General features: G+C 48.3%; 1 protein-coding gene across 10 annotated transcripts in view; it reads right to left on the reverse strand.

Moving 5' to 3' along the window:
• Nucleotides 1-14,195, reverse strand: part of P4HA2 (prolyl 4-hydroxylase subunit alpha 2) — a 34,488-nt gene that overhangs the window by 1,953 nt on the left and 18,340 nt on the right. For 6 of the 10 annotated variants that reach the window (XM_059174516.1, XM_059174513.1, XM_059174511.1 and 3 more), the window contains 7 exons: nucleotides 13,246-13,422; nucleotides 9,421-9,491; nucleotides 9,059-9,158; nucleotides 3,158-3,211; nucleotides 2,551-2,616; nucleotides 712-780; nucleotides 264-360 (listed from right to left, as the gene is read on the reverse strand). In XM_059174516.1, coding sequence (XP_059030499.1) covers nucleotides 264-360; nucleotides 712-780; nucleotides 2,551-2,616; nucleotides 3,158-3,211; nucleotides 9,059-9,158; nucleotides 9,421-9,491; nucleotides 13,246-13,422 — 634 coding nt within the window. Of the gene's footprint in view, nucleotides 1-263; nucleotides 361-711; nucleotides 781-2,550; nucleotides 2,617-2,665; nucleotides 2,726-3,157; nucleotides 3,212-9,058; nucleotides 9,159-9,420; nucleotides 9,492-13,245; nucleotides 13,423-14,195 lie in introns of all 10 variants that reach the window. The other 4 variants (XM_059174521.1, XM_059174512.1, XM_059174514.1 and 1 more) reach the window with 4 other exon arrangements.

Raw genomic sequence — 14,195 nt, forward strand, 5'->3', positions numbered from 1 at the left:
ATCCTGGACCTACAGTGCTTGTGTAACTATTCTTCCTTAGAGCTCCCTCAGCTCTGTGGGCCTCCCTGAGCATGTTCCCAACCAGCTGTCCTGGCTCATAATTGGCTTTGAGGATAGCTACATGGCTGGATGAGATGAGTTAGCAGGGGGGAAAGGAAAAACTCAAAAAGGAAAACAGTCTTGGCACTGTGAAAATAGGGCAGCAGGCACCTCCCAACTCAGAGTCTAAGGCTGACCACAGAGCCCAGGCTAAGGCCACTCACCCCACTTGCAGCCCACAAGCACAGGACAGGCAGCATGTCTCGTACGGTAGTCACCTTCCCCACTCCGCAGGAGATTGTACCAGAATACAGCTGTGCCCTAGAAAAAAGAGACACCCCATTAGACAACACTCTTAGATACAGGTCTCAAGGACTTGACCCTAAACACCTCCCTAGGCAGAAAAACCCTCACCTTCCTATGTACAAAGGGACAGGGCTCTGGCATTCCAGCAATATAGAAGTATTCACCCTTCATGGTGGGGCAGGTGTTTAATAACCCACGTTCCCCCAAAGGGACTTCCCTTCCCAGTCCATCTCCCCAGATAGAAGCTGAGGCTACAATGTCAGAGTTCAGGCAGGGAGGGGCTAAGGCCTCTCACAGTAAGAGTCAAGCAGCCAGGGAATGGGAACTGGGGGCTTCAACCTGTGACCCACAAAAACTAGAACTTACCTTCTTCGGCCAAATCGCAGCCCCCAGATCGGGAAAAACAGTGGCACCACCAGCTTCTACATCACTCATCTGGGAATACAAAGCATAGAGCTTGGCCCCTGTACTCAAAGCTCTCACAACAACTGAGCCACCAAGGACACTAGTATTCAGATTACCTTTCCTGAGCCAGAGTGGCACTGCTTGAAGGCTCTGCTCCACAGCCAGCCCTTCCACCAAGAGAAGCTCATCCCATGCACTACCCCTCCCTAAACCCAGCTTCATCTGTGTGGTTCATCAGGATAGTCCTATGCCAGGGGCACTTGAGAACGGTAGCCCTGCAGGAGACCTAAACCCTGACTGTCCTCGGATGGGAACAATCTGAGTCTGTACATGGAAAATGCCTGACGGATCCCCGCTCTCACGTCACCATCCAGCCTGGGCCACACCTTGGGCACTGGGAACTGCCCTAACTCAAAGCTCCCTGCTGCCCCCAACACCATCTGTAATCCCCCTTGCGGGTTCTGTTTCTCAGTTCTAGCACCACCCTCACCTTCCCAGAATGGCAGCCCTCCCCCAGGGCCAGTGCGGTGAGCACACAGGGTATGGTTCCACAGGCCCTGCTTTCTCCCAAAGAGGCCTCCAACTACGTGGAACACAAGCACCACAGTAGGGAGGCTACACTTAGGACCACAAAACGGGCCTCAACTCCTGCCCAAGGCACCACTTCACTCTCATCTGGCTGTCTCACTTCAAGTTTATTTTGTCTACGATGTAATAAAACATGGAGTTTTAAAAAATATTTCCACAGGATGCATGCCAGACAGACTAAAAAGCACTCAACAGACATATGGTAAATGAGTAAGATGAAAACTTTTGATGGCTTCCCACAGGCTTAGGGATCAAATCCAGGCTCTTTTCTAGAACCCAAAGGCCCTGTCCATCTCAGCAGCCATTCTCTCGCTCCAGCCGCTCTCGCCTCAAGCGCTGCCTCTGAGTCACACCAGTCTTCTTCCCCTTTTCCACCATCCCCAGCTCCTTCCCTTTTCCAGGTCTCCACACATTCTCCCCTCTGCCAGAAACCATGTTCCACCAACTAATTTCCACTCAACTGCAAGTCTCCACTGACACATTACTCCACAGGGAGGCCTTCTCTGAACCTCAACCCTGAGCCACTTTTTCAAGGTACTTGTCCCCATGGTAACTAAATAAATTACCTCTCCTATGGTTAAAGCAAGTCTCTCATGTTAGACCGTAAAGCCCACAAGAGACTCCACTTGTCCTGCTCACTAGCATGTTCATGGCCAGCCCTAGAACATAATAACTACACACAAAAACATAAATGAGACATCAAAGGAAAAGATGGCCACAGGATTCCGTCTCTAAGTTACTTGACAGTCTGTATGCCTCTTTAGAGCAGGCTCTCTAAGCAGAGGGAAAAACAAACTGCTCCTCGTGTGAGAGGTAAACCTGACGGCCTGTGGCTGGAGCAAAAGCAAGAGATGGGAGGCAGGCCACTGAGCTCTGGAGAAACAAAGGCAGCTTTCATTTCGGAGGGCCTCATGGCAGCTTCCTCACTCTGCTGCTAAGGATGGAACTCTCCAGAGCACTCACCCCAAAAGTCCTGACTAGCACTGGGCCCATCAAAAAAAGAGCCAGGGATATGAACATCAGGGATGTGGGTGAGCACACAGATGGGAACACAGGCCAAATCTCTCCTCCAGCCAAGAAGAGTGCTGAGGGCCAAAAGGGCCCAGTCACTGAGCGACAGCTGGTGCTATCAGCCCTGACAAGAGTGGATATGAGATAGCACTCTGGACCCAGATTCCCCAAGGGCCCATTTGCTGCATGCATCATACTCACGTAGTTTAAGAACGTGGCCACACGATTCCCCGTCCCTAAACGCTTGAAAGCATCTTGCTCATTTTTCTATAAAATTAAGTGAGAATGAACAGGTGGACCTGGCCCCAATACTTACATAGTTAAGAAACGTGGCTAACCTATTCCCCTCCGTTTTGAGGCCGCTGTCAAAAGGTCGCTGCAACAAACAACAACTTTCACCCACGTTTGCAGATGATTCCACCCCCCACTTACAGGACTGGGGCCAAAAGGGTCAAGGGACAATACTAAGCATGTGTTCCATACATCAGCCTGGACCATGGTTTTTCCTTTCAGCAAAGAAAACCCTGGTCAGGGCATAGGGGAACGGGGGCAGGAACAGCTTTCACAAAGACCTAGTCTGGGCCCATGCTTTATAGTCATGGCACAGTGAAACAGCTTGGCTGCACTGGGCTCCAAAGGCCCCATGTTCCTCATTTGGACTTTTCCAGGAACAAAGACTTGGTCCTGGTAAGGCATGGGGTGGGGGTTAGAGGGCATTGATGTCAAGGCTGAAATGTTCCAAGGAGCTTCAGCTTTCTCAAGTCAGAAGGAATAGGGCCCTCTACAACACCCATGGTTTGGACCTTACCCTAGAGAAGTCAAAATGTGGCTCGTATTGCCCTCCCATTCCATAATTAGCAACCTGGTGGGAAAGAACAGCAACAGACCTTGTCAGCAGCATGAATAGTCCTGAAGCAGCCCATCTCCGCAGGGACACTGTGTCCCCACATGAACCAAAATAACCTGCATCCTTAATAACCAGAACCCCCAAGTGCATCCTCTCGAAAGTAGATGGTAAGTATGCCCTGCCAGCACGGGAAGCCCACATGCATCAAATGTATCCATGGCTCTGTCGCAGAGTCAGGCCGCAGCAAAAATGGGGTTTCCCAAACACAGCAAAATGGGCAACCTGCAGGCAGCCCCTGTGGAGAAGCTCCAGCCCTTCAGGGACTCTCAGAGGGCAGAAGGGAGTGCTTCCCTTGAGACAGGCTCTGGCTGGGGCCCTATTTGTTTGCAGGATAATAGAAAGATAATCCAAGGAAATCCAATGAAAAACTCAAGACAGGAACTTTGCTTTTATGCTAGTTCAGTAGCTCCTGAGGACCTGACACTGCCCCTACCCCAGGTCACTTCACCCTGGTTGCTGTCCCAGGTCAAAGGGAGCCGGGAGAACATACCCTGCTCCTTCTCACAGTGCTTCCCTGCAGGGAGTAGCTGTGCATCCAAGTGAAACAGCAAGCCCCAGGCAGCTGACGACTGCTGCGCTCTCAGTGTCCCCAGAAGGAGCCTGTGCCTGGAGTAGGACCTGAGCCATCCTAGCTTCCACACTACCAAAAATCATTAATTGGACTATAAGCTGTAAATGCCTGACTGAACAGTTTACCAGCACAACGTAAGTCTTAAGTCAAACACGGTTATTCTAGCGACAGGACAGAATGAGAGACAAAGTTCAAGACAAAGTGTAGAGTCTGATAAGGAAGATGATGGATCAGGTGGTACCACCGATGTCCACCTGGGAACACTTGGCTACTGTATCATACTGAAACCCTAAAAACCTCTGGGGCTCAGCTATCGGTATTCAGGAAGTTGGTATTTTTTGCATATCCTTTTTGGCGATTCCAACAGTCAGATGTGAGAGTCTGCAAAACTGGCAATAATGAAGACCTATAGACATGAGGGAGAGAGTAGGAGGGGGGATACTTTACAAAAAAAAAAAAAAAAAAAGAAATCCTCTTATTGGAAAAGAAAGCAAGATCTATCAAATGTGATGTAGTGAATTGGGACAGCATGATTTTCAGTGTCTGCAAAATTAAAAATTTAGATATGAAAGAAAATATGCTATCACAAGCTACTTCAGCCTTGAGGATGCCTGCACCAGAAATACCTGGAAATCCTGTCAACAGGGCGAGGAGGCCAGATTCAGCAGATAACCCTAAGCCTGGAGGTGCATCTAAGAAGGGAAGTGCTACAGCCATTGATTAAAGTCACACTACAAACACTTTCGTTGGGTCCACTTGTTGGGAACTTGGAAGAAAATTTTCAACATGACTGGGATTAGGGTGCCAATGCATTCTGCAAAATTTGATCACCACCTGTTGCGGGAACTGCAGAAAATGACTATATTTTCCAATACTCCCATTTGCGGGATGGGATGCTTAAACTTGCAGATGTCATGGAATGAAAGAAGCCACATCACCACAGCAAGCTCATCTTTTAAGTTTTGGGAGTCCCACTGGATCATGCACCGATGCTATTGTGTCTACACTATTTAACACTGTCCCCAAAGACTGCAAGTGTCGTCGGAGCTTGTAGATGTGCAGTTGTGGATGTGGGCAACTCCAAGCCCAGACTCACAACTTTAATAACAAGCAACTATACATCAAAACTGGTTCCTTGGCTAAAATTAACAAGTCAGGAAATGATATATGTTGGCAAGGATGCAGAGAAAGGGGAACCCTCCTACACTGTTGGTAGGAATGCCAAGCTGGTGCAGCCACTCTGGAAAACAGCATGGAGGTTCCTCAGAAAGTTGAAAATAGAGCTACCCTACAACCCAGCAATCACACTACCGGGTATTTACCCTAAAGATACAAGTGTAGTGACCCAAAGGGGCATGTGTACACCAATGTTTATAGCAGCAATGTCCACAATAGCCAAATTATAGAAAGGATCTAGATGTCCATCAACAGATGAATGGATAAAGAAGATGTGGTGTATATATACATGCAATGGAATATTACTCAGCCATCAAAAATGGAATCTTGCCATTTGCAACAACACAGATGGAACTAGAGTATATAACGCTAAACAAGATAACTCAATCAGAGAAAGACATTCATCATGTGATTTTAATCATACATGGAATTTAAGAAGAAAAACAGAGGAACATATGTGAAGGGAGGGAAAAATAAAATAAGATAAAACTGGAAAGGGAGACAAATCATAAAAGACTCTTTTTTTTTTTAAGATTTTATTTATTTATTCGACAGAGAGAGATGACAAGCAGGCAGAGAGGCAGGCAGAGAGAGAGGAGGAAGCAGGCTCTCCGCCGAGCAGAGAGCCCGATGCGGGGCTCGATCCCAGGACCCTGAGATCATGACCTGAGCTGAAGGCAGCGGCTTAACCCACTGAGCCACCCAGGCACCCCCATAAAAGACTCTTAATCACAGGAAACAAGGGTTGCTGGGGGGTGGATGGGATAATGGATAATGGGCATTAGGAGGGCATGTGACATAATGAGTCCTAGGTGTTATATGCAACTGATGAATCACTGAACTCTGCCTCTGAAACTAATAATACACTATGTTAATTAATTGAATTTAAATTTAAAAATAAATAAATACCGCCCCCCCAGCCAAAAAACATCCTGATTCCTGTGATAGCATTCATTTGACTCATTAGATGTGTTGTTACAAAAACAGAAGAGCCAATCATTTGAAAACCATGAGTATTTATTATACTGAAGTCAGAGTGAAGACAAAAAAAATTGGTCAGAAATTACTTTTTTAGTAAAGCTGAGACATCAAGTCAGAAGTGCGTTCAATCTTAAAGAATTCTGTCAGTGTAGCATCTCCTCCACTATCAGACAAGCCTTCATCCAATTCATAAGAAAGCCTCAATTGCTTTTTCTTCCAAATGATCAATTGCAAACACATCGGCCACAGGTGAAAGAGTGTCAACAGGGAGTAGAAGAACCAGCTCCTTTCCAGAAGCCTGTAACATTTTGAGGGGCCAAGGGGTACAGGCTCTTTCTGGTACCTAGGCACTGGTTATACCACAAACAGTCCATGCTGAATGAGCACCTCGAGGGAGGTGCTGAAACCCAGCTCCCTGTCCCCCAGACCACAGAGGGTCAAGGCTTTCAACACTGCCGGCAGGCAAAGTTAATGCCGATATAGTTCCTAGAAGACAAACAAAAATGGGGCCTCAGTGCCTAGGCAGCTGTGGTCTGGATCTTCCAGAAGAGCCTTGACTGTAAGAGCCCCTCCACACGGAGTCCGGGCATTTGGATCCCACTCATTACTGACCTACAAAAGGCCAAACTTGATGGAGCCAGGGCTGTGGCAGAGAAGCCAGTCCAAGTATGAAGCTGCTGCCTTCTCAGCTGCATGTGAGATAGCATACAGAGCGTGTAGCCAGGGAGTCAGCCAGGAGGCCAACAGTGGCACAGGTCCCATCCAGTCTCCTCAGCCCACTGTTCCAGAGTATGGGATCAGCCAAACAGAATGCTGTCCTCGATGGGGGCCATGAGAGTCCTAACACTGGCTCTGACCACGACAGATGTTTTGTAACAACAGAACGGCTCCACAGAGACAGGAAACCCAACAATGCCAATAAAGACACACCTAGTGGGGCGCCTGGGTGGCTCAGTGGGTTAAGCCACTGCCTTCGGCTCAGGTCATGATCTCAGGGTCCTGGGATCGAGTCCCGCATCGGGCTCTCTGCTCAGCAGGGAGCCTGCTTCCTCCTCTCTCTCTGCCTGCCTCTCTGCCTACTTATAATCTCTCTCTGTCAAATAAATAAATAAATCTTTAAAAAAAAAAAAAAAGACACACCTAGTGCACTGAGAGTCCCTACTGCTCCTGAAAAGGTGGAAGTGGGAGATGTGGCAGAAGTCCTCTATCAATGTGCTTGTTTATGGAACTACCTTAAAATTAAATTAAGCTTGGGGTGCATGTGTGAATCAGTTGATTAAACATCTGACTCTTGATTTCCACTCAGGTCATGATCTCAGGCTGGTGAGATCGAGCCTCGGCATGGACTCTGCTTGACATTCTCTCTCTCCCCCTCTCTCTTTGCCCCTCCCCCTGCTCACACACACTCTCAAATAAATAAAATCTTTTTTTTTTAAGATTTCATTTATTTATTTGACACAGAGAGAGAGAGAGAGCAGAGAGAGAGAGAACAGAAGCAGGGGGAGTGGAAGAGGGAGAAGCAGACCCCCCGCCAGGGAGCCTGAAGGGTGGGACTAGACTGCAGGACCCTGGGATCATGACCTGAGCCAAAGGCAGATGCTTAATGACTGAGCCACCCAGGTACCCCAATAAATAAAATCTTAAAAAAAAATTAAATTGGGCTACTGGGTGGCTCAGTCATTAAGTGGCTGCCTTTGGCTCAAGTCATGATCCCAGGGTCCTGGGATCAAGCCCTGTGTCAGGCTCCCCGCTCAGTGTGGAATCTGCTTCTCCCTCTCCCTCTGCCTGTCTCCCCAGCTCATGTACACATGCACTACCTCAAATAAATAAAATCTCCAAATTGATTAAGTTTATAAATTCAACATTAAGTTGGATTGAACTGAAGATTATATAAAATTTTCACAACACTAAATGGTAATTAGCACGTATTTAAAAACTGGTGGATTTTACACAAATCCACAAAGAGGATCTTCAAAATTGGTTTTCTGATTGCTGACAGAGCTACAGAAAAAAAAAAAAAAAACCCTCAGTCATTTGCTTGATTAGAAAATCTTTTAAATGCTCTTCAGTTCAATATTCTAATGAAATCTATGGTTGCCAAGCCTCAAGATCAAAGGTGCAATCCTTAAATATACAGAAACTCTGGCCAGACACACCCAAGGGACTCTTAAAAAATGCCAGTGAGGGGTAGTGGCTGGCTCAGTCGATTAAGCATCTGACTCTTAATTTCAGCTCAGATCATAATCCCAGGGTCATGGGATCAAGCCCCAAGTAAGGGTCTGTGCTCAGCGTACAGTCAGCTTGAGATTCTCTTTCTCCCTCTGCCCCTGCCCCTCCCCCTGCTAGTGTGTATGCACGTGCTCACTCTCTCTCAATAAATAAAACAATCTTTTTTAAAAATGCCAGCAAAACTTCTCTGGCTGTGTCTCAGGTCATTACTTCACAAAAGAACCCATAAATTCCAATGTTCAGAATGGAGCGTGGACAAAACAGATTTGAACTCAATATACAACAGAAAATATATTATTAGGAGCCCTACCCAATTGCCATGTGTCTTCACAATCACCTTCAAAATAAAGGCAGAAAGCCAAGGTTTCACAGGGGCTGCTTTGAAAAAAGGTCTCCATTCTCATCAGCATCTCTCGACCTCTCCCTTTTCTGACCAACACATCACAAAATACCTTACCTCCAGTTGTATGTGAACCACGTGATCTGAACTATGACCACTGAAGATACATTTCTCTTAGAAGTGTTCCTAACACAATGCAGGATTTCAGCTTCCACAGTCAAGAAATACAAATGGGTCTGCCACGCCCACCACCAGTCCCTAGCTCCTCATATGATACTTGGGCATATAGAAGATGATCACTACCTGTTGCATGATGAACTGTCAGAATGACAGGAGGCATGCTTACTTCTGGCTTCCCTGTGCGAGGTCACTCCACACCCAAAGCACTGTGCAGACACACGGTTCACTGGGCAAGCCTCCAGGAGCCTGGCTCTGGGCACCCTGCAAGACCTTCTAGCCAGAAACAGCCGCTTCCCAACCCCAGCATCCCGGGGTCCGGCCATACCTGCAGCAGTTCTGCAGTCTTTACGGTGAGCCCTGTGATGTGCTGCATCCGGAGATTCACTCGAGCCACGACAGGGTCGTCGTCCTCCTCCAGCCATGAGCTAAGCCAAAAAGGAGGGAGAGAAAGGAAGGTGGGGAAGGCAGCTTACAGGAGGTCTCATGCTCTCCCCAGAGTCAGGGCCACTACTAACAGGCAGTACAGGGTGAGTGTTCTAAGTAGGGAAGGTGCTGGCAGGAAGGACAAGCCACGCCAAGCTCCCTGGAGTATAAACTAGCAAGCCCTGGAGATAGGCTGGAGATAGGGCTGGAGCAGTCACCCCCACCATCACCACCCCCACCCCCGCCACCACCACCTCTGCTAACCTTTTGGAAACCCTGTAGCTGGCAACAGTGAGGATGCCTGTCTTAGGATCACGTACAGTGGCTCGTGCAAGCTGGAAGGCAGGAAGAGAGGGCAGACTTATCCTTCTTTGTCTTGAGTGTTTTCCTAGAGAGACTGGGACCAGATCTGCCATTCAGACCAGTGGGGGAAAGTTTTTCAGGCGGTTGGCCCTAGACAAGGCACTGTGATCCTGCATGCCACGGGAGGGCAGGAGTCTAAGGCCCCCACACTCCTGCTTGGCGGTCATCCCTGCGCCACTGCTCTGCTCTCACCCAGGTCTGTGCTGTCTGCAGAACTGTGCCTCTGGAGTCCCCTTTGACCATTCACCCATCTCACTCACCCATTCTCACCAGGCACACATACCACCCCTGCCTGAGTGCCACCTGTGCATGGCTACTCCCACCACATTCAGACTGTGTCTCTGTCCCTGAGCCTCAACCTTGTATGCTCCTCTTGACCTGGTCCTTCTCAACCACAGCAGCCTCCTCTGCCAAGAAACCTACTCAAATGCCCCTCTGCTGCAGCAGCTCACACTGGGCTCCCACTGCTGTGAAGAGCAAAGATAGGAGGCACACCTTCTACTCACTTAGGAGCCTTACAAGGTCAGATGACAGCATCTGGAAAGGACTGTACAAGTTGAAATATGTGATCTGCTGCCTGAAAGTCACCTACCTCTCCATATATATGCTAACACACACACACATCCACAAACAACCCTGACATATCTCATATTCTCTCGCTCTCCACAGATAGTTACAGTGGTGCTCCCAGGAAGCACATGCTGCCCAAAGGCAGCTCACCATGCTTCAGCTGTGCATGGTCCTAATGATCTCACATGGGTGGGACCCTTGTGAGAAAAGTATTTATTTCAATAAATATTTAATGAGCACCTGCTATGTGGCTGGTGCTACACTGGGTGACCGAAACATGGCCCGTGCCCTCACACAGCTCAGTCTGTGGGAAAGGCAGAAAACTAGCTGCCTAACCCCGCAGCACAATACGGGAGGAGCTGGGAGCAGGTAAGCTTCATGTCTGTGGAAGCTCAGTCTATACAGTCAAGAATGGTCAGGGAAGACCACCTAGCTGAGACTTAATGGGTAAGCAGGAGTTAGCCAGGTAGGGGAGCACTACAGAACAGCAATGCAGAGGTTCAGGCGCAAAAATGGGTGTGACACCATTACCGTGGATTAGACGTTAGAGGTTAAGATGAGAAGAGGCCAAAGAGGCAACTGGAGACCAGGCCTGGAAGCAAGTCTGTGGTGAACAAGAAACAGGGAAGGCAGGTAACAGACACTCACAATCACAATGTGGACACCTTGGGGAGAGCTGACTAATGAAGGGCTGGGGTGGTAACAAGGTGCCCAGAGAGGAGCTCCAGGCAGAGGGCAAGGCAAGAGTCGATGGCAGAAGGGATAGAGAGGTGTGGATGGACCAGAAGACTGGCCAGGAGACCACCTTGCCAGGACACTGTACTGCTGCACCCAGTTCTGGCAATGTGGCAGTGCACCCAGGACAGACGGCTTCCCTGAGCTCCTATATATAATTCCTCCCGATGACAAGTGCAGCTGCAGCTAAGCCCCATCCAAACATCTAAGCCTCATCACTGGCCTGACATCCACAAGGAGGCTGTGAGCAGCTGTGTTCTCCTCCCAGAGATAGGCAAGGCTATTTTGAAAGCAGGCCAGGGACCCCAAAAAGCAGCTGCCAGGCATTCTCCACAGGCCAAGTTAAACTCATGGGCTCTACTTCAAAGTCAGAATAGCATCTGTCCCTCACAGGCTCCAGAAAGGAGAGGTCAACTTTTGACAGCCCATGTCATGGCTTCTATTCAAAGACAAGTTTTCCCAACACTCCCCCCACACCGCCCCTGCCACACACGTGCACATACACACCCAGCATGAAAACACACACAGAAATGTTTTAGTGCCTTCACCTGAGGGACAACTGAGGAATCTCAGGAGGTCCTAGCATAACAAAGCCTCTCTCACCTGGCAACCAGGGAAACAGTTCTCTTCCTTGGAGGACTTTGCAGCTGACCCAGGGAGTAGAAAGGGTGGGTACTGGTCCCCATTCTCCACACACACTTGCTAGACCATCCCTCAGCAACCTCAATGGCCGATTCTGGGCGCTAGATGTCCTTGTACCTCAAGCCAAGGTCGCTTCAAGATGAGGTGCAGGGGGGCCAGGATGGGAACCTATTTTCCGTCTCTCCACAAGTGTAGGGCCTCTTGGCCACTACAAGTCTATCAGGCACAAAGCAGCAGAGGCTCCAGCTAAATGCTCCCCTTGTAATCACCAGTGATAGGAAAAGGGTGGGGACATGGTAGGAAGTGGTTCTCTGAATGACGTCAAATGGGAACAAATCTTGTATGAACCAGAAATACAAGAATAATTTTACAGCCTAATGACGCATGTACAAAACCAATGGCCAGATGCATACTTAGCACCGAAATACCAGAGGGATCTCCAGGAAATTCAGGAGAAAGACCAGGATGCCAAATGTTAACAATGCTCAAGGAATTCTGGGCAGTTCAGTGAGATGATAAAAACAAAGGAAATATAATTATTAGGAAAGAGAAAACAATCTTTATTTGCAGCTGATGACAGTATCTGAACAATGCAAGAGAATCAGCTAAAAATCAAGAGTAATAAGTTGAATAACTAGCTGCACTCTGCACAGGTCTGTTTCCCTGTGGGTAAAATGAAGACAGTGACAGTGCGCTTACCAGACGCGATAGTTAATGTATGTTTAAGCACTTAAAACAGGGCCTATATCACACTTAAGAACACAGAAAACAGGGGCACTTGGGTGGCTCAGCTGGTTAAGAACCCAACTCTTGATTTCAGCTAGGGTTACGATCTCAGTGTTGTGAGATCGAGCCCTGAGAAGGCACCAGGCTCAGTGGCAGTCTGCTTGAGATCCTTTCCCTCTGCCCACCTGCCCCGCTCACACTCACTCCAATAAATCTTAAAAACAAACAAACAAATAACCTCCTCAGGGGCACCTGAATGGCTTAGTTGATTAAGCATCTGCCTTCGGCTCAGGCATGAGCCCAGGGTCCTGGGATCAAGCCTCATGTTAGCAGGGAGCTTGCTACTTCCTCTTCCTCAGCCCCTCTCCCCCCCCCCCACCCGTGTTCTCTCTCACACTGCTCCCTCTCTCTCAAATAAATAAATTTCCAAAAGAGAAGTCAGTAAACATTTGCTGTTACTATGAAATGTATTTTTATAATCATACTTCAGCATATAAAATAGTAAACTAATAAAATGGTGTAAGCAGTAAAAATATGATAAAAACAAAAACAAAAACAAAAAAATCTACCTAGGAATAAACCTAACAAGAAATGTACTGAGCATATATGAATAAATTTTATAAGATATGAATAAACAGACCAGAGTGTGGATGAGAAGACTGAACCCTGTCAAGATGTTCACTGTCCATGTTAATCAATTCTTCACAGCACTAACTGGGAGCTCCACACAACCCAGAATGGCAGCACCCTATGGCAGTTCCCCAAAACTCACCCACACACCAGCCCCCAGCAGGTGAGCTAACACTTTCCACTGTGGACCTGCCCTGCTCCCCGGGAGTCCTTCTGTCATAGCACTTGGCTGTCCACATTGCTTCCTTCAGTTTTCTTTGCCATTGGACTGTGAACCCACAAGATCAAACTGAGTCTTTAGTACCTCAGGATCCGGACAGCAGACTTACGCTAAACACTGGCAAAGGCCAGTGGAGTAAGCAAACAAACCACCCCACGATAACAGGGATAAGGTGCCCAGGAAGGAACTGCAGACACACGTACTTTGGGTTTCGCGATCTCCTTGATCCTCTCAATTTCCTCATCAGACATGACATCGTAGTACCTGACGATATGTGGACTGTCCCACTCATCCTCCTCTTTGAAGGGGGCAATGAGGAGCTGTGGTGTCCGGTTGCCATGGTGGTACCTACAGAAAAGCCTCTTCTGCCTCCGGGGAGTCTAGGGAGCATACAAAGCAAAAGGCTCTGGGCATGATGAGTTCTAATCCTCGGCCCTGGCCCCAGACTGGCTGGCTGCAGACGTGGGTCTCATACCGTGTCCAGCAGCTGCTCCCTCCTCCCCAACCACAGAAGAAACAAAAGTCCCACAGCTTGACTGAGAGAAATGATACCCCCACAAATCATGCAATGTTTCCTCTCTTGCAAAAATTCCTCATGTCTACAGGTCCTGTGGCACAAGGTTAATCCCTGAGCCTTCTCACAGAGATATGAGTAAGTCAGAAGGACTGAGGCAGGGGAGAGGCCATTCTAGGTGAAAAAAACCAGTGGGAGGCACGAAGATATAGACATGGACAAGGCCCAGAGACCACCTCATACCTGAGCCTACTGAGGAAGCACTGGGATCCCAGGGCTCTCAAAAATCAGTGACACTGGAGGCTGAGCTGTTAGCTATGGCCACGGCTTTGCTACAGAGACCACAGCTTCCTATGGGGCACATCCACACCCATGGTTTTCCTCACAGCGTGAGTCAAGCAGAAGCTGGGCATGCTGGGGTAGGGAAGGGAGCTGAGCAATAACTGCGAAGATTCAAACTCTGCCAGGGACATTGTGGGAGATAGTCTCCTGTCCTATACCTCAGAGAACACCCACCCATCAGCCTCAGCAGATGCTACAAAGAATGGGGCAAGATACTGAGGAAAGAGCCTACACACAGAGGAACATCATTCCCAAATCTCCCCATCCAGAGCCAAAGTCTAGGTCCACATGTGGGAC

Source organism: Mustela lutreola, chromosome 5, assembly GCF_030435805.1.
Source record: "Mustela lutreola isolate mMusLut2 chromosome 5, mMusLut2.pri, whole genome shotgun sequence".
Taxonomy (NCBI): Eukaryota; Metazoa; Chordata; class Mammalia; order Carnivora; family Mustelidae; genus Mustela; species Mustela lutreola.